The sequence below is a fragment of the Myotis brandtii genome, unplaced genomic scaffold, assembly GCF_000412655.1.
Source record: "Myotis brandtii unplaced genomic scaffold, ASM41265v1 scaffold48, whole genome shotgun sequence".
NCBI lineage: Eukaryota > Metazoa > Chordata > Mammalia > Chiroptera > Vespertilionidae > Myotis > Myotis brandtii.
Genome location: NW_005368341.1, coordinates 4,826,669 through 4,853,653, shown reverse-complemented (window position 1 = coordinate 4,853,653; position 26,985 = coordinate 4,826,669). Strand labels below are relative to the sequence as shown.

Genomic DNA, 26,985 nt, shown 5'->3' with positions numbered 1-26,985 from the left:
GAGTAGTTTCACACTCTAATATGCATCAATATTAAAACACCCTTTGCTAATCATCGCAGATAACTGGATATGCTGAAAGATAATACCAAACAGCATCCTTTGCTAAATGGTTCCAGGTAGAGCCTTAGGAGTTTTCCACCTTGTCCAAAATGGAATAAGTTGCACCAGTAGAATCTAACTCCATTCTCAGAGTCTCTCCACTGGTTGGCTTTTGGCATTATTTCGAGGGTGCCCATCCCCAGCAGCTGCTACCATTCGGAGTGCCAGCTTAACTCAAGGGCAAAGGTCATTCAGCTCCAGACACTGAGGAGCATTTGGCATCTTCGCCATCACAGGAGGCCAACCAAGTTATGCTCCAACCCAACTTCAAAGAGACACCTTTCAAAGATATCAGTGTCCTAGAGCTGAGTCCCTGCTCAAGAAAGCCTTCCCCATGTTCTGCCTTCCTCTGTCCCAGGACTGGCCACAGGCCATTAGACCGGAAGGGAAAGCTCTGCCCATCACTTTCTCCCTAAATCTCTCTGACTCTCAGGGGTGGCTTTCTGTGCTGACCTGAGAGATAAGAGGGCTGGAACAAAAGGAAAGTTATGTTGGTCCCTGCTGTTAATGTAAAAGGTGACTTGATAGTGCTGATGCCTCCTTATTTTGTTCATTTCAATATTTTTGAAGCTAAAGCTCTTTGTGATGAGTATCGGGCCTTGATCCATCAGGACATCTTCTAGCTTTACTGAATGTTCCTCAGCATAGCTAGGTTTCTTATAACTTTTTTTAAAAGGCATCCATTATTTTCTTTTACAGTTAGAAAATGAGTCAGATCTCTTAAAGAGATGCTCTTACTTTTGACTCATAGCTTTAAAAATAATAATAACTAGTCTTTCTTTACATATGTATATATTCTAGATGGTGCCAAAGGTCCCAAATCACTAAGGGCGTCCAGTTCATTGGTGGTGCAAGGAGGGAAAATTAAGCGGAAGTTTGTGGATCTGGGGTAAGCACTTCATGATGTGAAAAGCAAGCCCTCTGTAAAAGAAGGATTAAAGGAGAACATGTCAGCTTTCCCTTTCTGAATGTGTCTGCCTTTATAGGGCACCGTTGCGAAGGAACTCCAACAAGGGAAAGAAATGGAAAGAAAAAGAAAAAGAAGCCAGTAGGTTTTCTCCAAGTAGCAGGTACGGGTGAGTGATTGAGGACACAGATTCATCTCTGTAACTAAACTCCCTGGCCCCCTTCCCTTGTTCACCAAAATCAGTTGTCAGTGTCTTCAATATACCTATAGTGAGATGAAAGAAAAATTTCACAATTTATATGTCTTACTCCAATTAAAGCCTACACTGGGCCCTGGGAGAGCCATTGCCTTAATTGCAGAATTTTGATCTCATGAACAGTTTCACCAAATACTTATCTAAGCACAGCATAATGATGCCTATGTGATATTAAGTACCTATTGGCTCTCAAGACTGTTCAATCCCCAGGCATGTAAGAATGATGACCGTCTCCTGCTGGACTCAGCTATTCATTGGTAGCCCCTGTCAACTATGCATACTGCTCCTTAAAGACTTTCCTTTAGAGAAGTGGGCTTTATGCAGCATGTTTTCAAGTTTTCCCAGTTTTCTTCTGAGATAACTTCATTTAAACTCCGCTTTGTAGAGAGAGATAGTAAAGCATAGAGCTCTGAAGTTTGACTGCCCGGGTTTGAGTCAGAGCTCTCACCTTTTAAATCTTGGACAAGTTATTTAGCCTATGTGTCTCCATTTTCCCATGTGTGAATGAGGGAAATAACAGTATCTACCTTATAACATTAGTGTAAGTGTTAAGAATTTATTCATCTGTATAAATTCCAGATGAAAACATTTAAAATGCTATCTGGCACATAGAAGGTATTAAAAAAATAATAATAAAGATAACAATTTGCTGCTATTATTATTGTTTGCAAGTTACAGAGAAGTTTTACATTTATCATTTGGTCCTTACAATAGATCTGGAGGGCTGATAATAACACCATACTTTACTGATGAAGGCTTCACCTCTATATAATTGAATTGATTACCCCAGGACTATGCAATAGGCCAGTGATGGCGAACCTATGACACGCGAACTCATTTTTTTGGTTGATTTTTCTTTGTTAAATGGCATTTAAATATATAAAATAAATATCAAAAATATAAATCTTTGTTTTACTATGGTTGCAAATATCAAAACAGGGACCAGGTGTAGAGGTGGTCCCTCTCATGGCAGAGCAAACAGTAAATGTGATACCTATGCAAATGGCCGAGGAAGCAAGCAATACCAGCAGGTTCTGTGGAGCATGCATGCATCCCCTGAGAATTCTCAGTGACAGAGGGAGGGGACATTATAAGAACTTGGGTTCCAAAGAGTCAAGTGGATGGAAGCTTCCTCTCAGTGACCTGGGAGGTGTTACCTCATTGGGTAGTCACACGTTGGTGAGATACTGACAATCTAAGAAGCACAGACAAGGAGCATCTACCTCAGAAACCTTTTAATTCAACACCAGGCTGTATTCTTGCTAATGGCACGCTTGGTCTACTCCAGTGATGGCGAACCTATGACATGCGTGTCAGAGGTGACACGCGAACTCATTTTTTTGGTTGATTTTTCTTTGTTAAATGGCATTTAAATATATAAAATAAATATCAAAAATATAAATCTTTGTTTTACTATGGTTGCAAATATCAAAAAATTTCTATATGCAACATGGCACCAGAGTTAAGTTAGGGTTTTTCAAAATGCTGACACGCCGAGCTCAAAAGGTTCGCCATCACTGCAATAGGCAATTGATGTCAATTAGCTGGGGCTTGTGTCTCCTGTCTAGATGTCTTTCCAATACTTCCTGTCATCTTCAAGTACTTACGCATCTAATGGTTGGTTTTTTAAAAATCGCAGTTTATATTCAATATTATTTTATATTAGTTTCTGGTATTACAGCATAGTGGTTAGACAATCAGATACTTTCAGAGTGGTCCCCTCGATATTTCAAGTGCCCACCTGGCACCATACTTAGTTATTACAATATCGACTATGTTCCCTAACCTGTACGTTCATCCCCATGGCTATTCTGTAACTACCAATTTGTACTTCTCAATCCCTTCACCTTTTTCACCCAGCCCCACAAGTCTGACACCTGTCATTCTGTTCTGTGTCTATGAGTCTGTTTCTATTGTGTTTGTTCTTTTATTGTGCTCCTTAGATTCCACATATAAGTGAAATCATATCGTATTTGTCTTTCTCTGACTGACTTATATTTCCTTATGAAATTTGGTAATCATTTCAAAAGCATAGAGTAAGAAAGATACAGGCAATATGCTAAGAATAAAGCACTGTAAAATCATTTGGGGACCACTTACCCATTTCATAGGTTGTCCTCTGCTGTTTCCTTGTTTTCTTTTTCTTTTTACTGGTATACCATGTGGTGAGAAGTTGTACCTTCTCCCTGGGATTACAGAAGAATTGGGAGGGGGATGACAAGAGAGAGTGCCAAATTAATTATTTTTGTTAGTTGGTTTTCCTTTATGCTGTAAAATGGAGAAAGGGTAGAAAGTTTTGTGTGTATTGAGGACAACAATCTCAGTTAAAATAAGACCATAATGCAACTCAAAAGAGATTTAACTTTGTGTGATTTTGGAGTGAGAAATATAAAAGTCTACTTTGTGCCTTAAAGTTAAGAATAGAAAACTATCAAATATGCTTAGAGGAAATAAAAGAAACAAGTAATGAAACTGTTTAAGAGAGAGAAACCCAGATACAGAATGGGAGAGAAGCTCAGACACCTCTGAGTTTCTCCCTTTCTTCTCTGGGCCTCTGAGGCAGTAACTCCCTCTCACTTTTGAGGCTAAAAGGGGCAGAACCACAGGCATTCAGCAGGCGTGTAAAGGTTCTACTGAATGTGAAGGCGGTAGCCAGAGCATTACCACTTTGTATAAATTCCAGATGAAAAGCAAGCACATCTGGATTCTGTTGGTGAGTGCTCACCTTACTCTAGGGCAGGCAAAACCTTGGGTGGCTGATGGCAGATTGTCATGTGCACACTGCCTCATCAGCTTTTGAACCAGCCAGACTTCCCCCTTGGCTTCCTGGCCAGCTCTCCAGCTTTAAAACACTAGCTCTGGTGTCTCTGCTTTAGTCGTCACAGGTGGTTCTACGTGTACCAACGCTATAGAATAGCTTTAAATTAGGATCATCATTTTCAAATTATTTGTAATTATAGTAGAATTCTGACAACTGAAAGGAATTCATGTAATGGAAATAGTAGAATAGGGAAGGAGAGAGACCTTTTCTATTTCAAAAAGGTAATTTTTTGAGCTATCACAGTAATTTGGTTAACACTAATCAAATCCAATGACAGCCTTTGTTCTTCTATGTAGATTGATAATGGGTCCGGAACCTTACAAAACATACTCCAGAAAGGACAATTACTGCCAGGTGGGAGTTTAGTGCAGCTGAGCTGGGCTGGTTTCCCAGGTCCCTGGAGGTAGGTGGGTGATGAGGACCATTAGCCACAAGATCGCACAGCAGCTGCGGGGAACTGGGAATAAATGTATCACCCAGTGAGGCTTTCTCAGAAAGAGCAGTCTAACTCATGGATTGAGTTTGTAATCTTATCTCCTGGGTGTTTCTTCCAGTTCTCATAAGGTCATTCTGAGGCCATTAGACATTATCTAAGTTATAATCTGAGGCTGTTAGACATTAAAAAGTCAAGATACTTGCTAAAACCAATTTGGTCTTGGTTTTAGTTTTTTCCTTCCCCAAGAGTAAAAAATTCACTTTATTGTATTTCTTGTGGAAACTTAATGATTCAAACACATGGCCCACATGAAACAAATAGATGAGGTTAAAATAAGCCTATATAATAAAAGGCTAACATGTAAACTGACCGGTTGCTATGACACGCACTAACCACCAGGGGGCAGACGCTCAATGCAGGAGCTGCCCCCTGGTGGTCAGTGCACTCCCACAGGGGGAACACGGCTGGTGAGTGCAGTGGCACTGGCGGGAGCCTCTCCCACCTCCACGGCAGCACTAATGATGTCCAACTGCCGGCTTAGGCCTGCTCCCTGTGGGCCTAAGCTGTCAGTCGGACACCCCCCAAGGGCTCCCAGACTGTGAGAGGGCGCAGGCCAGGCTGAGGGACACCTCCCTGAGTGCACGAATTTCATGCATCGGGCCTCTAGTAGTAAATAAACAGACAAACCCTACAAAGAAATATGGTTTGGTTTTATCCTTTTCAAATATGTGCTCAGTGAACATTCTGATTTAAACAGGTAACATAGCAGAGAAAAAAGCAGGAAACATTTAGTTGTCAGAGCTTCCTCTTCCCCTAAAGCAGTGGTTGCCAACCTTTGGAGCTGGTGGGAGAACCTCTAAATTTAGTCCCTGAATGGAAAGCCCTGTGAGCAGATCTATGTATCTCAGGACTAGGTTAGAGAGTGGCACATGGGAAAATGACAGGGAAGGGAGAGGGCACTTCTCTGGGGAAGTGAGTCTTCATTTACCTGAAGTGTGAACAATGGAAAAAAACACACCACTGAGTATTCAAGTATTCACCTAAGTATTCATCCTGACTCTGCCATAGGTAAGTCTCTGAATTCCTTAGACCTTGGTTTCCTACAAAAAATAAGTGAGGTGGACTAGAAGAACCTGGTCCCCAACCTCCCATCCATCTCCATCTGCATTACCCAATATGGTAGCCTCTGGTCAGATGTGGCCATTGAGCACTTGAAATGTGGCTAGTCTGTATTGAAATGTGTTATCAGAGAAAATGCATGCTAGATTTCAAAGACTTAGTATAAGAAAAAAGAATGTTAAATATCTTCTTAATAATTTTATACTAATTAGATGTTGAAATAATACTTTGAATATTTTGGGTTAAATAACATTATAAAATAATTTTATCTTAAAAAAAATTTTTCATGTGGGTGCTAGAGAAAAATTCTTTAATCCTCATCCACGGCTATGTTTTTATTGATTTTTTTTTTTTTAGAGAGAAAGGAAGGGGGGGAAGAGAGAGAGAGAGAGAGAGAGAGAGGGAGAGAGAGAGAGAGAAGGAAGCAAGCATGGTTCAGTTGCCTCCCATAAGCACCCTGGCCAGGGATTATACCTACAACCTAGGTATGTGCCCTGATTTACCTTGTATTCAAAGTTAAAACCAACCCCCCAAAATCACCATGGAGTGTTTACCTTAGCAATTTATTTTTGGGGTCCTAGCCTCAGGATAATCTGGTTCCAAGATGTATATAAATGAGTTAATTGTTCTATAGAGCTGTAAACTATAAACCTTTTAAATGCCAGGAAACTTACTTCCCCACCTCATCGCCCACCCCCAAATGACATTTTAGCATTCCAGTTCCTAACAATAAAATAATCAGAAATATAGCTATGATTCGATTCAATGACAGTGAGCCATTAGTGTACAAGCTGTGAAGGAAGTACAGAGCACATACCTAGAAATTCTTTTCAGATCCATTAAGAATTCATATCCACTGATCTTGATTTTTCATGGGGATTATGAAGGATGAATATAGAGTTAGTACTTAGCCCATAACCTGCCCTGAGGGTAAAAAATGTTAAGAAAGAAAGGAGGAAGGGAAGGAAAGGAGGGAAGGAAGAATTTTATCTTATTCTTAATACATTTCTCCACCAAGTGAAACAGGCTGTAAGTGATCAATAATAGAATAATTGTTACCAAAACTCCTGTGCTCCTTTTGTAGACTCAATAGTTCGATTTATCCGGAAGGAAATTGGCATTTATTTTAGAAAGCATGTCTGGAAAGCTGATAGGTCTATGAGTTTAAAGTAGTGGAGAGTTTGCTTTTTTAAATGAACATTCTCTACTCAAGGTCCAAGCAAATGGAAGCATGCCTGTTCAACTCTTTGTGGATACTGGCAAACACACAGAGGTTACATCAGTGTATGGAGGGAGTTTTAGAATCGAGGATACACAAATAAATGAGGGGGGCAGGATATAGCCTCAGCGGGGCACAGCCAGACCTCCTGGAGAATTGGAAAATATTCTTCAGAATACCTCAGAACCGGTGGTTTACAGCTGTGAGGACGTGGCCATCTCTTTAGAAGTGGGCTTGCATTGCTTTCTGTGTGACTTTTCCTCTTGCCTTCCATTATCTTCATTGTCCAAGAAAGCCTCTGGATATCACCAAGGCTGAGCTTCCCTCACCTCCTTTATCTCACCCCCACTGTGGCCTGCAGGCCTGCCTTCAGCGCTGGATGTCCAAGTGCACCTGGAATTATCAGTCTTGGATATTTTCCTGGCAGCGAGAATTTTATGGCAGCATTTAGATGTGGTCTTCAGATTTTGTTTGAAATGTTGCCTGGCCAGGATTTGAACTACCAAAAGTCCTTTACAAATAAGTAATTAGAATGACAAAAATTAGGTACCAATAATCTTATTTCTTGCAAAAAAAAAAGTGATAGTGGTTGTTCTAAAAAGGTTATTACAAAGGCAGTCCACTTGGGAATAGGAAGATAGTTTAGCTGGCATTGATAATGGCCTCTTTATAACTTAAAACAGTATTCATGTATCAAAGCACTACAATGCTTTATTTAAGTTGTGGATGTAACACCTAAAGAATTTCCCACATCACTTTGATTGATTCAGAAATTTATAACCAAAGGAGAAAAGTAAATCATCAGGTCCAGTTTATTTCAGATATGCCAACTTATAAGAGTGTGAGGCTACTGAGAAAATATTTTTATTTTAGAGCTTTCTCAGCATTTTTAATGGAATGTAGGGCCTGAGCTAAAAGATAAACCTCAGAAGTTAAATTATGGGAAGACAGAGAGAGCCAACTCCCCAATGTGTAGTTCCATTTTTAAGGAGTGTGGATGGGGAGAGGGGGCTGAGACCTCTCTATGGAGACATTCCCAAGCTTGTAAAGCTAGAGATAACTTGTTTTATCTCCCCCAGGACTTATATTTCTTTCCAAAGGCTGAGAGAACCCAAGATCCTTCCCAAGTTGAATTTGTTTACATTGAGGAGATAGGATTTCTCTCCTTCTCTCAGGGCAAGGCAGGGACAGCTGGCCCTCTCCTTTATAACCGTACAGATTCATATTTTTTACATTTCTCACCTACAGTGTAGACCAAGTTTAGGACATCTGGTTCTCGTTATGGAGAGAGAAAATTATGGTATGGGGAACCAGTGCAATAATTTTATGTAAGTATGTAATAACCTATTCTATTCCAAAAGCCTCATATTTGCATTCAGGATAATATTAATAAATATAGATATTAAAATTTTTAAGAGTAAGCTCAGATATGTGTTAAAGTAGATTCCAGATCAACTCCTCCCTTCTTTTCTCACAATTCTAATTCAGTAAGTCTGGGTGTCCAACAATCTGCATTTGAACAGCTGCCCCAGTGATTCTTAGCAGACTGGTCCATGACCCCGGAGCAGAAAGCACTTCCACAGAAGACCAATCTGCCTCTGCTTACATGCGTTCAGTTCAGTTATTGTACTCCTCTCCTCCATCGTTTCATAAGAAGTAGGTGGGTTTAAGGATACAACATTTTTTTAAAACTTTAAGATGAAATTGAAGGTTGGCCCCTCTCTGGTCGGTCTTTCTGTTATCCTTGCAGATTCCTTTGTGGTTTTATTGTTGTTGTTGTTGTTGTTGTTGTTGTCATTTTAAGAAAAACACCATTTAGCCCTGGCCGGTGTGGCTCAGTTGGTTGGGCATCGTCCCATGCACTGAAAGGTTGCCAGTTCAAGTCCTGGTCAGAGCACATTCCAGGTTTTGGTCTCCATCCCTGGTAGGGGGCATGCAGGAGGCAGCCAGTCGATGTTTTGCTGTCACATCAATGTTTCTCTCTCCTCTTTCCCTCCCACTCTCTCTAAAAATCAATAAAACAAAAATTGAATGGCTCCCATTCACTAAGAAAAAGAAAAGAAAAAGAAATACACCATTTAAATCATCCCCTTTTCTGGAATCTTTAGTGTGGCCAACAGTTTTTCACCCCCAACCTATGATGTCAGTATTCTTCCAAAACTTCACTGATTTTTCATTCTCTTTAATTATCATTCTTACAATCCCTTTACATGTATACATTGCTTTACAGTTTATAAGATGGTTTTGCATTTATTGTCCCATTTGCTTCTCACAATAATCTTTGGAAATGAACAGGAATTGTTAGGAGTTATACTATTTAGGTAAATTTGAAACATGTAATATTTCAAAATATTTGAAATGAGATGTGAGAAGATTGAAATTCAGTATCCATGTCAGACATTAGCTATCTAGCTAAGGTGTTGAGTCACTTTTAAATGAAAGTGAATCTCTTTGTTGTCATGACACCAACTGCTAACAAATTGTAGGCACTGCATCAAGTATCATTTGGACATTTTGAGGGTGACCTCTTCCAAGATGCAGATACTACTGCCCATTCCTGCCTCAGTTCCTAAGAATTATTTTTCTCTAAGAATTATTTTTCTCTAATGCAAGATATTAAGAAAAACATGTTTTCAAACTGCCTTTGAATGTTAAGCAGTAAGCATAGATCATTATAGTTTTCAAAGCACTTTTTACACATACCGTCTCATTTAATTCTTAACCACATATGATATACATAAAACATCCCCCTTTTATAGATAAGGGAATAGAGGCTGAGCAAAGGCCCATGGTCCTGTGTTCAGGAGGTGGCAGACCCTGACCTCCAAGCAGAGTATTAAGACTTCAGGTCTGGTGCTCCTTCTATGAAAAGGCACTAAGATTATGATGAAAAACCAACCAAGTGTATGTTCTGCTTAAAGTATCCTGAGCCCTGAAATTTCCAAGTTATTTAAGTACATCATTTTCTAAAGTTGAGACCCTTGGGAATCTGAGTTGAGAGGAGGCCAGGAAAGAATGCTCATCAGTAGCTAAAGTCACCAGCAGTGAGGCACTGATGTGTGTCTCCAACTAGGGGGTGCTGTGATGACTAACCTCAGAGCAGCTCCTGAACGACATGCTCCTCCCGGATGGTAATTCATCCACATACACAGGCATTGGCAAAAGTAAGTGTACGGTTGTGAGTACGTGAAACACAGGGTTTATTCTTGCATTACTATGTATTAATTGTTGTGTTATTTTCCATACAAATAACTGCAGACCTAACTTTTTGCCCATCCCTGTATTTATTAGGCATATTTCATAAAAATTTATCACGGACATAGCAGTACAAAACGTCTGTCATTACAGAATCCATTTAGACACACAAAAAACAACAACAAAAAACAACCCATAACGATTAGGATTAATGTTCCAGTCAAAAGTGAAAGAAAAAAAGTATCTGTTGTGCAGGACAATTTCTCAACTTGTTACTTCGAACTGTGTTGGGAGCCCCTTCAGAGTTCATTTCTGTCAGTTTCACGTCTGCCCTTTCTTTGTCTAACACCCCCATTCTTTTCATGAAACAGGATCTTCAGAGGCAGGCTGGACCACTGGAAAGCGAAGCCCTCCTCCGCAGCGCCGGCCTCCCCTCGCTCACCTTGCATGCCTTTCTCCTGGTTTCACGAAAGCCGGAAAGGATCCTATTCCTTCAGGAACCTGCCTTCACCTCCAAGTCCCCTCCAGCCTTCTCCTGAAACTCTAATTTCAGATAAAAAGGGGTCCAAGGTAGAAACCACTTGGATTAAAAAAGCAAACAAGAAAACCCCAAATCTCTTCCTCCTCTTCAATCTTTGGGAAGCATTCTCAACTTGTGTGTGTGCTCTGGATCCAAGAAACCAATGTGATAACACTGCAATAAACAGTGCATGGTACTTCCCGTGTGGGGAACAGAAAGCCCCTTTAACCATCACCTTCTTTAATACTGGTCCCTGCTAGATTGTGCGTTAATCTTCGATTTGCCTGTCTTTTCACATATTGCTATTTAATCTCCGTTTGACAGTGAAACCATGCTGGGAAAGATGCATTTGAATCACGGCACAGTGTGATAGATCTGTTTACCAAGCATTCCAGTTTAAATTACATTACCAAACTATTTTTGCTGCGCTCGTCAAGATTTACTGGAAAACAGATAAATTTGGGACTGGATATGTGTTCAATACATCTAAATGAAGCTCTTTAAAACAAACCAATGCTGACATAGCACCCTTACTTATTTCTTCTCTTAAATCAAGCTTCCATGTTGAACAGCTGTTGTAATTCTATCACGAAAGTTCTTTAACTTTAGCAGAATTAGGAAGTATGTGCATGGATGCTGCTTGTTTTTAAATGCATGATGGTTATTTCCAGCATGACACTGCAAACCTTACCTAACATGTTATTGAAACACATGCGGTGGCTAACTTTCACATGTTGTGTGGCCTCCTTTTATCTGTGTTCACTTTTCTTTCTCAAACAGAAACATGTGGTTAAAGTTACTTGAATTTAATTCTTTTCTTGTGGTCAACAACTCACAGGGTTTTGATGGGCTTTGGGGTTGTATTTCCACTGACAGTACCAAATGGTAATGTGCTGTGTTGAATGCCTCCTGCTTAAACGCTCTACTAGCCCAGCTCCGTGCTCTGATTCAGTCTTCTCTGAACATTCAGCAAACCCTGCAGTCTGTTTGGTACTGAGCTCTCCAGCCTCTGGCATGGCATTTATTCTTGACAGCCAGCTAAGCCAGTACAAGAGAACCTAATGGAAAACTGACAGTCCAATTTCTAAGGCAGTGGAATAGGAAACAAGATGGGGTTGGCCAAGTTCTTGAGAGTCCCTGGGAAGCAATTAGAAAAGAAGTTTTGACAGCAGTAGACCACTTGGGCCTTGAAACATTTTCAGCATTGGATCTGATATATCTCAATGTTGTTTGAATAATTCTACCATTATCTTACACTGGAGAGACTCCAGATTTGGTTTAAAATGTTTTCACCGAGGCAGCTCTGAAGTCACTGTGAACGTATTTGACTTTAATATCCACTGAACATTTTAATGAGGTTCTGGGGAAGCTTTCTTTCTACCCCCAGGTAACTATTTGGGAACGTGTGTCTGCTCGTAGTGCAGCCTCTTTGGGCTTTGCTGGTGCCACGTGAGCGTTGTACTGGCGCAGGCAGTGCAGTCAGGTTGTGACCTCCCCCAGAACCCACCATCTTTGAAGGTCACACCCCCGAGCGGACCTGCCATTCCTCACAGTGTTTATCGCAGCAGCAGCGGGCCTTCTGGGGGTGCTCGGCTACCTTTCTAATATGGGTTGCCATCTGTTCCTAATAGCTCAGGCTCTCCACACCACCTTGCATTTTTTACTTACACTGTTGCTCATCACCATTAGGGTCAAAGAAGATAGGCTCATTAATATCACTCCTCTGAGCAGTTGCGGAGGATAATGAATGCTGCACCCTTGAAGAGACTGCAGAATCATTACTCCAAAACACCTATCCTTTCACCCGGCGGAGAAGCGCTCAGAATCCCCCATTCACCGCAGGTGCAGTGTCCGACACTGCCTGGTCGAAGGTCATCACCAACCCCAAAGTGAACTAATAAGATTACTTCAAAATAACCTTTTTAGAACTTGCAAGCACACCTACCTTGGGTTCCTTCACGGTGCTCTTTTAACCCTGAGCTTCGTTTATTGTTACAGAATTTTACCTTCAACGATGACTTCAGTCCCAGTAGTACCAGCTCGGCAGACCTGAGCGGCCTAGGAGCGGAGCCCAGAACCCCGGGGCTCTCTCAATCCCTAGCGCTGTCATCAGATGAGGTATGCTCATGTCCCTCATAGAACTGCTAGCCCCGACATATGTTCTACCCGTGAACTGTCACAGGGAAATGTGTCTAAGGTAGATTTTGCATGTGGATAATTGGAGCCATGATCTTTGCTAGGAAATTGGTGTCTCCCTCTCTGTCTCAACATGAAAGCAAATTGTTGTTTCAGAGGCCCTTGGAGCCATCCCTTACTGTACACTTACTGTTCATGGCTCTGATTCCAGAGCCATGACTCTTAGCAAAGGTGTGGGGGCGGGAGACTGGGCACTGGAGAGCAAAAGTAGGAAACAGCTCAGAAATCTCACGGAGTTCACAAATTCACCATTGCTTTCTCCCTCACCTTTCCCACCGTCACCCCCACCCGAAAAATCTGATATTTCTTCTGAGTTGGGTGTGGCTCCTGATTAAGATTCACTGCAGTGAAAAGGGGAGAGATACAATTCTGAGAAGGAAGAACAACTGTGTCAGACCACGAATTTAGATGCGAGGGTCAAAATAGCATTCCTAAGAATTCTCAGGAGATAAATATATGCAAGAGAGGCAGGAAATTACACTAGTGATGGACTTAATGCCCCAAGAGATAAGGAAAGAAATACCAGTATTGGAGTGGAAGGGAGGGAGGGAGGGAGGCATCGTAAGTAAAGATAGTTTTGCTCTAAATATGTGTTCTTAGTTATTTCTTTCTAACATGTTGTTTTGTTTTGTAAAACATTTTTTTCTCTTAAACTCTTTTGCCCATATTCTTCAGGCTTGGCGTGACTTTAATGTTATAAGACTGTACTGTATATATTGTGTGTCCTGTTTCTGTAACACTTTTCTCTTTGATTCCTTTGTTGCTCCCTCACTCAGAGCCTGGATATGATAGATGACGAGGTGAGCTATCAATGGGCTGTGTGGTGGTTTTTGGTATTTTGTTTGAACCTTTTCTCTCTTTGCAGATGATTGAAAACTCAAACAATACAAGAGCGCTTTCCTCTGCATTGGGGGTGTTCCTTGTGTTAACGTAGTTTCACTCTGCCCTTGTCTATGTCTCAGTTTAAAAGATATTCCTAGTTCAAGAGGACCTCCAGATCCCACCTCCAGAGTCCCGTGATGTGTCCCCATCACCATTACCTGACTGACCCAGTTCCCTCTGTTTCGCCTCCTTTGCCTTCATCTCGGCTTACCCATCATCCCCTTTTCTGTTCTCTCTGCCCGTCACTGAGGTGGCTTCTGTCTCTCCTCCCAGACCCATCATCGCCTCATCGCCTCTCAGCGTAGTGGTTCTAGGAACCAACCTGCCCTTTGCACCATTAAAAGTAATATTCTGCATTGGACAGATCTGTAGATGTTCAGAACCTCAGTTTCCTCATTTATTAAAAGTAATTATGGATACCTCCTGCCCCACTGCCCTCATGGTTTGCTTGCTGTGCAAGTGAAATAATGGCGGTGAAATTTCCCCCTAAAAATACCTGAGGGTTCATTGCTCTCCTCTTCTAAGTGAAAGATACCACAATACTTTTAAATGTGTTTTTACATATCTCTAATGTCTTAGCAGAGGAGAAATGCAGAGTGATGTATTGTCTATAGGGATTAAATGGCATATTTGTTTTCTGCATCTGATAATCTTTCCAAAGTGTTTTCATGTAAAAGCTTGCAACATTAGAGTGGATTTGTCAATATTAAACTTCCTTGAAAATGCTGTTTTATTTAGGGGAGTTTCTAGGTTTCCAAGCATCTAAAAACATGTAGGTAATAAACATGTATGTGTGTTACATACACAACTAGAACCATTAGCTTATCATTCTATGGTTTAAAAATAAATATGGCTCTAGTAGGCAAGAAATTCCTTTGGATAGCGCAATATGCCATGCTGAGCCATAGCACTTCAGCCCTTTAACAACACTGCGTGACATTCCTACCTCAGATCCTTGATGACGGACAGTCTCCCAAGCACAGTCAGTGTCAGAATCGGGCCGTTCAGGAGTGGAGTGTGCAGCAGGTTTCTCACTGGCTCATGAGCCTAAATCTGGAGCAGTATGTATCTGAATTCAGTGCCCAAAACATCACTGGAGAGCAACTCCTGCAGTTGGATGGAAATAAACTGAAGGTAAAGAATTATATATGTCTGTGTTAGGTTACCAAGCATAATTTGTATTGCTCATAGCACCTAAAATGTTTTCATTAAAATAAGAGCATTCTCCATATGGGAGAGGTAATTCTCATCAACCGTCAGCAGTAAGGACGGTGGATTGTTTGAGTAGTAAATGCAGGTTCAGAAAGTCATTAGGGGATCTAAAGAGTAGGCTGCTGAGTAGGAGAGGGAGGGACTCACTCCATTGCTTCCACCTAGCAACACATGGCCCATGTATTAACTCTACTTACTTCTATGTAGTATGAGTTTTAATAATGGCCGATGTGGACTCCTTCATCACATAAGAGTTAAAACCCAAATCCATGAACCTCCCCTTCTTTATTCGTGTCTCCTCTCCATCCCGACTCGTCCCTGCACACCAGGGACCACTCCAAAACCGGGATGATGTTTTCCCCAGAACTTTCTTCCCCAAATATGTGCGGCAGTGTCTTCCCTCCCGCTCCATTGCTCTCTCATGTTCACCTGTTCAGTCCATCTCTTTAGAGGCTGAGGTGGCGCCCATCCCTGCGGAGAAAGGGCAAAAGGAGCTTATAGCCAGCTTGCCACCCCTGACCTCAGCCCCTGCTGGGAGGACGGGCAGATGAGTATTTTGTGACAATCTTGAAAAGGTTAGAGATCAATGAATAGCCTGTAAATATGAAAGTCCATTGACAAGGCTGTCCCCTTGGGGAGATGGATGCATCCCGCTGTTGATGCTGAAGGTCATGAAGCATTTAAAGTACTATGCAACCAACTCCCTGTATTCTGAATTCCAAGCTAATTGAGCAACCTTCTTGTTATAATCAGGCTTCCTTTATAGGTCTGCCTACAGGGAGCGAATGGCTAGTCTGCTGACATGAGCATTCTGGTGCTAAATACACTTTGGGTCCTCACTGTCAATGAATACATTGGCAGAAAGGAAGCCATGTCGATTCTTCCTGCCCTTCCGGGAGCCCTCTGTGGCAGCAGGGGCCCACTCCTATCTTTTGCCTGTAAATGTCTACAACCTAAAGGTTGGAGAAGCAGAATTGTGACCTTTTTTCATTCATTCACCCATTAATTACCAATCTGGAAAGCATTCCTTAGCAAGGTTTGGGGCATACTGTGCTAGGGACTTCAAAGAACAAAAGAACAAATAAAGCTTGTACATTTTTGGCAAATGTAATCAGCTCTTCTTTAGTTTTTACCTCAATTGTGTTTAAATTAATTTTTGAGTTACAACATATTGCGATATCGGCCTCATCATAAGCAGAGAAATCACTGGTTTCCAGATTCAGTTTGTTTCTATTTCCTTCTTAAGGCTCTTGGAATGGCATCATCGCAGGACCGAGCAGTGGTCAAAAAAAAGCTCAAGGAAATGAAGGTGTCCCTAGAGAAGGCTCGGAAGGCTCAAGAGAAAATGGAAAAGCAGAGAGAAAAACTGAGGAGGAAGGAACAAGAGCAGATGCAGAGGAAATCTAGAAAGACAGAAAAGATGGCAATAGAGGGGGCTGGGGAGCAGTAACACACCCTCTTCCAGGCGAAGAGGGTGCCCCAAGGGAGGGCCCACATCTTCCTGCCCCGCTCTCCTCCGGGGGAATGAAGAAGAAACTGATGACGGGGGTAATGTGCTGTAGGCAGATTGGGGAACCTGGTGTCGAATACCTGCATTTTCTGTGATAATAGAATTCCTTTCATTTTAACCTACTTAAATAATCCTAAGCCACCTTTAGTTTCTTAACAAACCAAGGAGCTCATTTGTGAGAGCTGCAAATGTTTCCCTCTTCTCTGACTTACCAACATCTTGTGTTGTGTTGGGTGGGTGCGTGTGTCACTTGGAAAACCAGCATGACAGTGCCCGACAAGAGCATGACCCACCCTGGTGTTGTGAAATGGAGTGCCATGGATGTCCAGCATGGGGTCCTGACCCTGGGTGTTTGTGTCTGTCTGCATGGCTTGAGCGCCCTCCTGCCATGAGATCTCGGCTGCAGGATCCACTCCAAAGTGTGAGAAAGGTCCCCCTTATTTCTGTGTCTGGACAGTGAGACAACCCCACTGTGGAAACGTGGGTGCTCTGCCCCAGAATCACTTCCCATGGCAGAAGTTGAGCAAACTGTTCTGCTTGCTGGGCATCTGAAGGAGAGAAAAGAATTCTAGTATGTGTTCACCCCAGAAGGAAGCAAAAGCCTTAAGAATGTGGATGTGGTATTACCTTGGGATTCTGAGGATAATATTTATCTTCCAGATTTAGCCAAACAAAGGAAAAATCTGACATGAATGCAGCCATGGGATATTGGGATCTGTTGTTTACTTTGCTACTGCAGCATCTCAGTTTGTCAGCAACACTGACACACACGACAAAATTCCTTTTCCCCAACAAATTGAACAGGAAATTGGTTTTTAAGGAAACCAACATTTTCAGGTTTCCTCTCCCGGGGAACATTCTGGCTAGTCTGCAGCCCGATGATGACACAGTCGGGAACTCGTCACATATTTTCAACTCAAGATTTCCCAAGTGGACTCGGCTAGTATTTTAACAAATGTACTTTTAAAAACAATAGAAATACCAGTTCGAGAAAACTTAGATTTGAGTAACATGCAACTAGAGAAGCAATTTGAGCACACAGAATGTCCCCATAAAGGTGAGCTGTCAGTTATGTTTAGAGATGCTCTGAATGGTTTTTCTGAGACATTCTCTCCCATTCTTTAGGGATCTTCATTTAAAGTTAAAGTTTATTTAAGATAGTACCCAGAATACAGTCTAGCAGTGGAGCTCATATTTTAAAGCCAGTATTAAGGATTTCAACATTTCGTCAAACTAACTCAAATGCCAGGGACTAAGGCAGAAGGAGGAGAAACTATAACTCATCTTGAGAAATTTCAAATAATGGATCTTTTTGTTGATGTTGTTGTTTTGCTCCTTATGATTATGTATCTGGTTCTGTTTGCTGCATTGGCCCTAAAAATGAGGTCACCCACTTTCCATGGGACAGGTTCCAGAATAAGAGTTGAGGGCAGACAAATTCTTTGACAAGTATTTTACTTCCTTTTCTGGGTGGAGAGTCTCAGTCCATATCTTGCACTGGAAATGTTACATACACAGAGCTTAGGGGCGCTTTTTGAGGTTACAGGTAACAGATCATGTAAAGGGCTCCAGCCCATATAGCTCCATCTCTTATTTTGAACATTGTGTTTTGCTTGTTTTTGTTTTTTGCTTGTCTGAATATGGGAAATCTGGAATAATCTAAACTAGAAATTCACAATTCAGTTCTTTCCTGAAGGCCTGCCTCCTTTTTAGTGGCAGAGTATTGCCTGTTTGGCTTCAGTGCTTCTGTCACTAGGTATAGATTACTCGCTATGTTTTACAGTTACCCGTCACTATGTATATTTTCTCTGTCTGTCTTCATTTTGGGGTATGATAATGAAGCTGCCATACTGGATATTCTATTTATATTTTGAGATGTGTGGTGCTTTGCTATTTATTAATACCATGAGAAACAAGGAACCACTATTACTGAACTACCAATTCCAGCAAACCTTTTCTAATACTAAAAGACTAAATTAGTCAAAATGTGGTAATACTAGTGCTTGCTATTGTACATTTTTGCCATCTTTGCATATCTTTGAAAAAAAGTGATCTAGATCACACTGGAAATTTCACTGTATTCATTTTAAGAATGAAAATGGAAGGATGATTATCTTATGTTTACACTTTGGTAATATTTGAAAATGGATGTAAATACTGGAAATGTCTGTAAGTCTCAGTCTCTGCACATAATTTATGATCTATTATATTGCATTTTCTTAAAAGTCTTCAAATATTGTTCTTAGTTTTCAGTTTATCTGTATACTTCCGATGTTTAGATTAATGACCAACTGACAATATTATTAATCACATTCTTTTTTTCAAATCATTTCATTTGTGTTATAACTATTTTGATTTTTTAACTTAAATTATAGTAATTTTCATCTGAATGAGTTATTTTTAACATTACTACTTAAAACTGCTGAAATTATAAGAGGCACTTGATTTGATTGTCCAGAAAAGGATAAAATGTAACTGACTGGTGAAAGGTCATGAAAACAGTGAAGGGCCTCAAGACTTGGGAGCATTTTGTTTTCGTACTTTTTTTTTTTTTATCAACTCTAGTGCATGATGCCTAAGTGAGGTGCCAGTGCCGTACACATTCCTGCTCTAATGCTAGTGGTTTTCAGTGTCCATGCAATTTAACACAGAATTGTTGCTTCATGAACCTTTAAGACTTTGCAGTTTTTTCTTTATCAGAAAATGAACAAAAAGGGAATATCTGGTTATATTCTCTAAACGACAGCTCTATTTGACTCTGACAATAGCCAAAAGTGTTGGGGGTATAGGTAATGCTTTGGGGAGGGCAGGTGGTGTGTGGTGAGGAGTGTTCTGGGTCAGGCTTTTCCATTGAAGGACTTTAGTTTTGTAACAGAATTACTTTCTTTAAGACTGTCTCCCTTAGAGTAACTCACAGTTCATGTAACAGTTTTCTCATTCTCATTCATATTCTCTCTCTCTCTCCCTCTCTTTCTTCCTGAATTAGAAGTTAACTTCAGAGTGATGTTAGGTCAGAAACCAACTTTGCCCCTTCTAGCAGACTGATGAAGTCCTCCTCTAGTTTTTTGACAATAAAGCTATTCTATGCTTTCATTCTTTAGCTGGGGCTTGATGAATTTCCTACCCTTAACGTCACATAAGCATTTTTAACTCCAGCGCTAATGCCAACCTCAGCTTTTAAGAGGGAGGCAATGGGAACACCTACCTGGTGCTCCTGTTATCGTTGGAAACAAAGTGGCAAGAGGAAGAGTGAGGAACCAAATTAACCCTTGCCACTGCCTGTTATTCTCTTTCATCTCTAGTCTGAAATCTTAAAATGTCCGAGGCCCAAGCTTCAAATATAATCACAGATTGTTTGACTTTAATTAGCCCTATGGTTTTTGCTGAAGACAAATAATTCTCATCTAGGTTCTTTGTGCCATTGGATTAACATGTGCTTTCAAATACATTTTAAAAGGTAAATTTTGCATTTATATGGATATTCTGATTTATTTATAAAGTGTTAAAGGTTATGTAGACCAAGCCTAAAGAGAGAAAACCATGCGTTTAACAATGGGATTTAAGAAGATTCTAAAGGGAGGTGTCTTAACAATTTTAAAGAAGCAACTACACTTTGAATGTGTGGTAGCCCCCTCGTTACACTGAGGTATTTAAGTATTACTAAAGCCCATCGGAGTAACTGAAGGTACTGTCCCAAGAGCTGCAGATGAGGGGCACTTCCCTTTGAGAGACAGCAGCACCAGGGTTCATGTCACCTACTTGAGTCCTGAGTGGCTTCTGAATGTTCAAATGTACTTTAATCAAGGATCTACCTGTAAACGATTCTGAAGCTAAGCCTTGAAGGATGAGGGAAGTAAAATGTCCATATTTTCTACCAGAATTGTTTTTATTATGATGATGGGGTGAAAAGTAAATTTCTAAAGAAAACAGGGTTGTAAGAAATATGAATGTGGTTGCTGCAATTCACTCCTGAAAAACAACCATAATCTGCAGGCAGATTTTATTTATGTTTTTCTTAGTTATTTAAAGTCTCAGGAAACTGAATCTTGGTCCAAAACACTGGGGGAAAAAATAACACCAGTAGTACACCAGTCGTATTTGCATAACAAAAAAGTAGGAGTATAGAACAGACCCAACCAAGAAGTCAGAGGGCAAAGAAGAAGCCTAAAGGATCCATGTCCCCCTGGGAAACGAAAGCCTTAAGTTCTCCCCAAGGGTGAACAGAGGAGCCTTACACGATGCGTTGAGGGAATGATTGTTACTTGAAGGCTCACGTACATATGTGTGTGGACCAAGTACAGCACGTGACCCACTTCCAAATCTACAGAGTGGGGAAGGCAAGAACATGCTGATTTCCCATCCTTGGCCCTACGCCAGTCTTTAGCGCTAAAGATTCAAGAATGAATAAGAGGCAAGGGATAAGGGAACAAGAGGCAACTTCTCGACACTGTGCATGCCACTTGTGTAGCTATACAGACTACATATGTGTGAATATATCTCTCACCTTGCACACACACACCGCAATGACATGGCATTCAACAAATAGATCCTGTCTTTGGAACTTGGTGTTGTCAGTGAGCACCCCCAGCAGTAATCATAGCCTTATTGCCACTTTTTGTGTTGTGTATACATTGAATGGCTCATAAGATTTTAAGAGATTTTTTTAATGTATTTCTTCTACTAAATGCACTTAATCCTTCTATATGTCTATATATTTTGGTAAAATTGATTTATTAGAAACTTGGTATTTTAGTAAGATAAAGTTTCCTCAAATGTTTGGTTAACGCTTTGATGTCGAGATTGCACATCGCTGAGCTGAAACTCAGAAGTTTATGCAGCTTCAGGCATTTTCAACTGCGAACCGCAGTGTCCTTTGCTAAAAATCGCACTGCGTGTTCTTGTGCACTTGCTCATGCTCTAATATGACATTTTTGGTCGCTGTGATGCATAAGCCACTAACTACTGGCTCTCTGATGGCAGCGTTGTCATCCCATGACCATTACTTCCTCTTTTGCTGAGTGATGGCCTGGTTGGGTCATTGCCAAATGGACATGAGTGTGAGTATGTTGTTGGAAGGTGTATACTTCTAGTTCTCTGGCTGTTTTATGGACACACCCAGGTTCTCTGTTAAGGATTTCATCTTTCGTCTGTGAAAGAACAATTGGCCAAGGATAGTTAAATTACATTAAAAAGTGTGAATTAGGAAGCACTCCAGCTAGAAAACGCCTCCCAACAACATCAGACTTCGTTAGTGCTTAGTGAAATCTCTTAAATATTTATGTGTATGTTTTCCTTAGTATTATTTATGGTCATCACTACTGCTTTTGTATTTTTTAATGGTGTTACAATGGAACCACAAGTACACGTGCTGCATATGACTAACAAACTGGCCGGCTGAAATATAAAAAAAGAGAGAGAATGAATTCTGTCCCATTGTAAAAAGTTGGTTTATTTTAATCTTTCTTTATATAAAGGAAAAAAGTTGTTTGGAAGTCATTTTAAGTCCAATAAATATGGATAGCATGTTATCTGAACCTTGATTTGTACCTTTCGGTGTCCAATCATTTGCATGGAAGAGACAATAGTGCCACGTCTGAATTGTTCTCTGTGCTTGGTTATTATGTATTTCTCTAGATTGTTCCATTTCCAATGACATTTCTTACTCTTTGGTTTTCAGAGGCATTCGAAGCAAGATATCCTTTGTTTTCTGATCAATCTAAAAATACATGTGATTAAGTTTAATTTGTTAGTGTAAATAAATTTCTTGCCAATGAGTATTATTGTTGTTAGACAACGAATGCAATAAAAAAGAGTAATACTGAGATCTGTTGATGTCATTGTTTTTCCTCTCCCATTTTCACCTTGACTGGATAAACCTGTATTAACTGTCAAAATGCATCTATCAATCAAGGGCAAAGTGCACATTTCCATGGAAATGAAGCTAAAAATACGTTTTAGCCCTGCTGAAGTGTAAATGGACTGCAGGAATTATGTTGAAAGCACAATTATGGAGCTGGGCATAAAGTTAAAGATCAAAGCTTCCACTAGAAGTTCCCTCGCCCATCTCTTGGTTTCCACTGTGGCTTCACCATCACAGTTTCTAAAACCTGTCAGCCAGGTAAAGGTCGTTGACAAATCTGTAACCAGTTGGCCTCACACAGTTACAGAGCGTGTTGTGGAGAGCTAAGAATCAGACCATCCCAGAGTATGGGGCTTCTTTCAACAATTTTACTTCTAAAGCTTTAAGTGGTGAGAAGACGAATATATCAAATGAAGGGTATTAATTTCTCTCTGTCACACATACATGCACTCCCTAATTTATCTGTGACTAAACCTTTGGCAGTGCAAAAAATTTAGATGAAAGCAACAGAATAAGTGAACTCAACTGTTTACCCTGGAGCATGTTAAGAAATTCCAAACCAAGGGGACGCTTGTGTCCCTTTTTGAATGATCTTTCATGTAAGCTATGTTCAGTTGGTGGATAGCTTTCTCTTGGGTGAGGTGGGTAGCCAGGGGACAGAATTTGCTTATTTTGTTAGAAACAAGAGAGAACAGACTGTGGTCATTTTATTGATATCAAGTGATTCTCTTTAAAGGAAATATGTGGTTGCCCAGCCAGCACGGGTCAGTGGTTGAGAGCCAACCTGTGAACCAGGTGGTCACAGTTTGATTCTTAGGGCACATGCCCAGGTTGTGTGCTTGATCCCCAGCAGGGGGCGTGCAGGAGGCAGCCAATCAATGATTCTCATCATTGATGTTTCTATCCCTTCCTCTCTGGAATCAATAAAATTATTTTTTTAAATAAAGGAAATATGTAGCTTTTTTCAAACTAATCACCACAGCTATTGATCGTTTCCAAACAATATTCCAGCTTCGAGGGCTGTGAACAGCATCACAAACCAGCTCTCATAGGGCACATGGCGTCATGCCCATGGAAACGACTAAAAATAACTTTTATCCTGATGTGAGGAAAGTGTTTTTCGATCTAAACAAAATGTCCCTGTTTATTACTTTAAGTCAGTGGTCTTAAACCAGGAGCAGTTCTCAATTTATCAGCAAAACATCTCTCTCCAAATACCAGACCATCATCATGGCAAATGCCCTAGAGACACTTTCTAACATGACTGCCTTAAGGTCGCGAAGAAACAATTCATCCTGGAAGCCATACCTTAGAACAGACAAATAAAGGAGGACAGGTAACCTTTTCCTCGGCTTTCATAAGAAAATAATAGTCATCTTTTTTCTGAGTATGTCCCTCAGAAGATAGTGAGAGGTTGTTGATCATTTCTTCTTTTGTTTACTTTTCTATTGTCTTCTTCTTAGCCTCTGTGGCAAGCTAGACTAGAAAAAGAACGACCGCCACCTTAATAACTTCTCTTGGGGGGACACTTAGCTTTACCCGAATCAGTTATGGGTTTCGTTCTGTATCCAATCACTGATGTGAACAAACTTCTTCCTTTTACCAGGTAAAAGAAACTAAAATGTACTATGTGTGCTGAGATAACAGAGACTCAGGTAATTTTCAAGTGTGACAACACTCCCAAGAATTTTAAGATTTTCCTGCATGCCTTTTGCTAGAGGAGAATTGAATAAGCAAGAGTAGAAGGAAAGTTGAAGCATTTGAGTTTACATTTACCGAGAAAGTCATACGTAAAGGGGGAAACGTAAGTCTGATGTGCAATATGTCTAATGGCTTTGCTTAAGGAGAAGTGCCTAGAGTTGAAGGGTCATTTTTAGTGCACGTCCCGTTCCCGGCATGTGAACTGGAGTCCCTGGGTGGCTTCTGGATTTCTGATGACCCGTAAAGCCATCCTGCTCTCCTGTTTTCTGAACAAGACTCAGCAAGGCAGCAATAAGTCACATGCACTCAGAAAACATATGTCGTAGGGAAAGTACCCTTTTGGGTCACATACTGTTACATGACCAAAATTTCAGCCATTTTATTGTAAAGGATTTTTACTGGTAAACAAGTATCCCAAGACCAATTTGATTTTGTACTGTCAAAAACCCTTACAATCATCTTTGTTCTAAGTAAAACAGCATTTTCATCCCTAACTATGGCCTAATTTAGGGTCAACGTTCATTGTTTAATGAGATCACTGTGGTCCCTTCGAGGTGGCAAGCCGTTGAAATGATGGGCTCACAGTTCCCATGGTGTGGGTGCATTTCGGCCTGTTAGAGCTTGCAGCAAAGAGCTTTGTGGAATACGGTGCCAATCAGCAATTTCCCCTTGTACACAGAGGCCACTGTACTTCCTTGCAACACTGTACCATTTTCTGCATAAACCACTGTGACTTTGGGTTCTTCTGTTAAAATGTTCTGGATTTGGATCACCTATCAAAGAAATAACAATTGGTTAATTTTGTTTAAAAGCCACTTAAAACATAACTTTAAATATGGGTCATTTCTCCAGAAGAAGCCTTTAGGTAAATCATATTTTGTTCCAAAATTACTCTCTATATAAGACGCCTGTTTCCTTATCGGCACAATAACAGGTTCTGATCTTAAATAGAGATAGTGACACCGGCCTACAGAGGTGAGGCAAGAAATGTAAATGAGTAGCACAGCTTGGGTGGGAAGCCTTAGGGAGCAGTAGTGACTGGTAAATTGTGGGGAGGGGCTGTTCGTAATAGTAAAATTATTGCCATGCTGGCATTCAGGATAGTTTTTGTGTATTTTCAGATAAACTAGGAATCTGGATGTTTACACTTAATTCTTGGTTTTTAAATGCTGGCAATAAAAAAAAGTACGGCCCCAAAAGAACATATCTCTGTACCACACTTATCCATCCCTCTTAATTTAAGTTCCCAACTATAAGATCTTGTAAGTTCAGTTTCCTTCATTTAGTTGAGCAGAAATATGATGATATCATTAGCAACGATGTAGTAGCATGTTAGACTGCTAAATGGCCAATATTTGACCATTTGGGCTGATAAATGAAAATTTCAGACTATTCACCCTCCTATAAAGAACACATGGTGAGTGTGGAGCCCAGGGCTGTGTTTTGGATGTTCTAGTCACCATTGGTTTCTCATCTGTAGAATGGGATGGATGGGACTAGGTTAAGTTCCCTTTAAACTCTTTCTAGGGTAAAATACAATGACCTGAAGAAAGGATACCTACATGCAAAAACACCAAATATGGCAGACCAGGAACCCAGTGTCTGGATAGAAAAGGGTCAATGGAGCATTTAAAAAGACCTCTTTAAAACAACTGGCACCAAAAACAGATGTTTTAGAAAATTGCCGTAGTGTTGAAGTGTAGTAGTTACTGGGAAATAGTTTATGGTGCACCTTGGCTTAAGTAATTAAACCTCTTTTAATAAAACCAAATTACTCTTCCATAGGGCAGTGTATTAGATAATGGACTGTTATGACTTTTTGCTGTGTATGCTTGAACAGATCCATCATTAGAAAGGAAGTATTTTTTCCAGAACAGCAAACCAAGTCCATGCAATAGCAAATGACCCAAGTTCACCAAATGAGCTAACAAGCAAGAACAAATTAGAATCTAACATGCTGAGTTCCAGTGACCACACCACAGCATACATTTCTTCAAGTCTATTAAACATACCAGCCCTAGCTGTTTTGGTTCAGTGGATAGAACATCAGCCTGGGGACTGAAGGGTTCCGGGTTCGATTCCGGTCAAGGGCACATGCCTGGGTTGTGAGCTCGATCCCCAGTAGAGGGCGTGCAGGAGGCAGCCGATCAATGATTCTCATCATTGATGTTTCTATCTCTCTCCCTCTCCCTTCCTCTCTGAAATCAATAAAGACATTTAATAAATAAATAAACATACCATAGGGCATCCTACTACCTAAGAATGAGCAAAAGGTACAAGGGATTGCATTTGAACACAATCACAATTATCCTATAAAACTAAAAATAAAAGGTATGAAGGGCCATAATGTAATTGGAAATACACATTTGGGTGTGTGTATGTGTGTGTGTGTGTGTGTGTGTGTGTTTAATCCAAGACACAGGCTATAAAATATTTTTTTTCCTGGTGGGGTAGCTTTAAAAAGAATACAGAGCAATAGACCAATTCAAAAATATAACCTATAGTTGATGTAAATAGCAAGTATAATTAATACATACTGAAAACTCACACTAGCAAGTCACAGTAAACATGAAAATGCCTGTGGCCAAATGAGTTTCATGTTCTTACACGACAAAATAGTCCACTGATTAAAGACCATGGACACAAATAGGGTTTTGGGGTAGTAAAACTGAGGTGGAAGATAAGTATTTTAATCCAAAATAATTCTAGCTAGTGATATACATTCCCAATGGCAGGGAAGGTAGACATTGCCCATTTGTGTTTTAGGACTGGTCCCTTGTGTCAGCTTGGGCACATACTGAAGGGGGAGTTGAATAGGAAGGCAGGTAACAAATGATGAGGCCATGGCAATGTGATACATTATATATATACTAGAGGCCCGGTGCACAAAAATTTGTGCACTCGGGGTGGAGGGGGGGTGCCTCAGCCCGGCCTGTGCCCTCTTGCAGTCTGGGACCCCTAGGGGATGACCACCTGCTGGCTTAGGCCCGCTCCCTGGGGGATTGGGCCTAAGATGGCAATCAGACATCCCTCTGGCAGCCCGGCAGCCCTC

At 40.7% G+C, this 26,985-nt stretch overlaps 2 protein-coding genes across 11 annotated transcripts in view; one reads left to right on the top strand and one right to left on the bottom strand.

The window, feature by feature from the left end:
• Positions 1 to 22,196, top strand: part of PPP1R9A (protein phosphatase 1, regulatory subunit 9A) — a 236,164-nt gene extending 213,968 nt beyond the window's left edge. For 3 of the 10 annotated variants that reach the window (XM_005876063.2, XM_014547628.1, XM_014547626.1), the window contains 7 exons: positions 901 to 988; positions 1,086 to 1,175; positions 10,424 to 10,622; positions 12,571 to 12,690; positions 13,545 to 13,568; positions 14,602 to 14,784; positions 16,109 to 22,196. In XM_005876063.2, coding sequence (XP_005876125.1) covers positions 901 to 988; positions 1,086 to 1,175; positions 10,424 to 10,622; positions 12,571 to 12,690; positions 13,545 to 13,568; positions 14,602 to 14,784; positions 16,109 to 16,312 — 908 coding nt within the window. In that variant the 3' untranslated portion in view covers positions 16,313 to 22,196. The remainder of the gene's footprint in view (positions 1 to 900; positions 989 to 1,085; positions 1,176 to 10,423; positions 10,623 to 12,570; positions 12,691 to 13,544; positions 13,569 to 14,601; positions 14,785 to 16,108) is intronic. The other 7 variants (XM_005876064.2, XM_014547627.1, XM_005876061.2 and 4 more) reach the window with 5 other exon arrangements.
• Positions 22,197 to 24,297: 2,101 nt separating this feature from the next.
• PON1 (paraoxonase 1) overlaps positions 24,298 to 26,985 on the bottom strand; it is a 26,392-nt gene continuing 23,704 nt past the window's right edge. Inside the window, exon 9 of the mRNA XM_005876060.2 lies at positions 24,298 to 24,706. Within this exon, the coding sequence (XP_005876122.1) occupies positions 24,548 to 24,706 (159 nt within the window). The 3' untranslated portion in view covers positions 24,298 to 24,547. The remainder of the gene's footprint in view (positions 24,707 to 26,985) is intronic.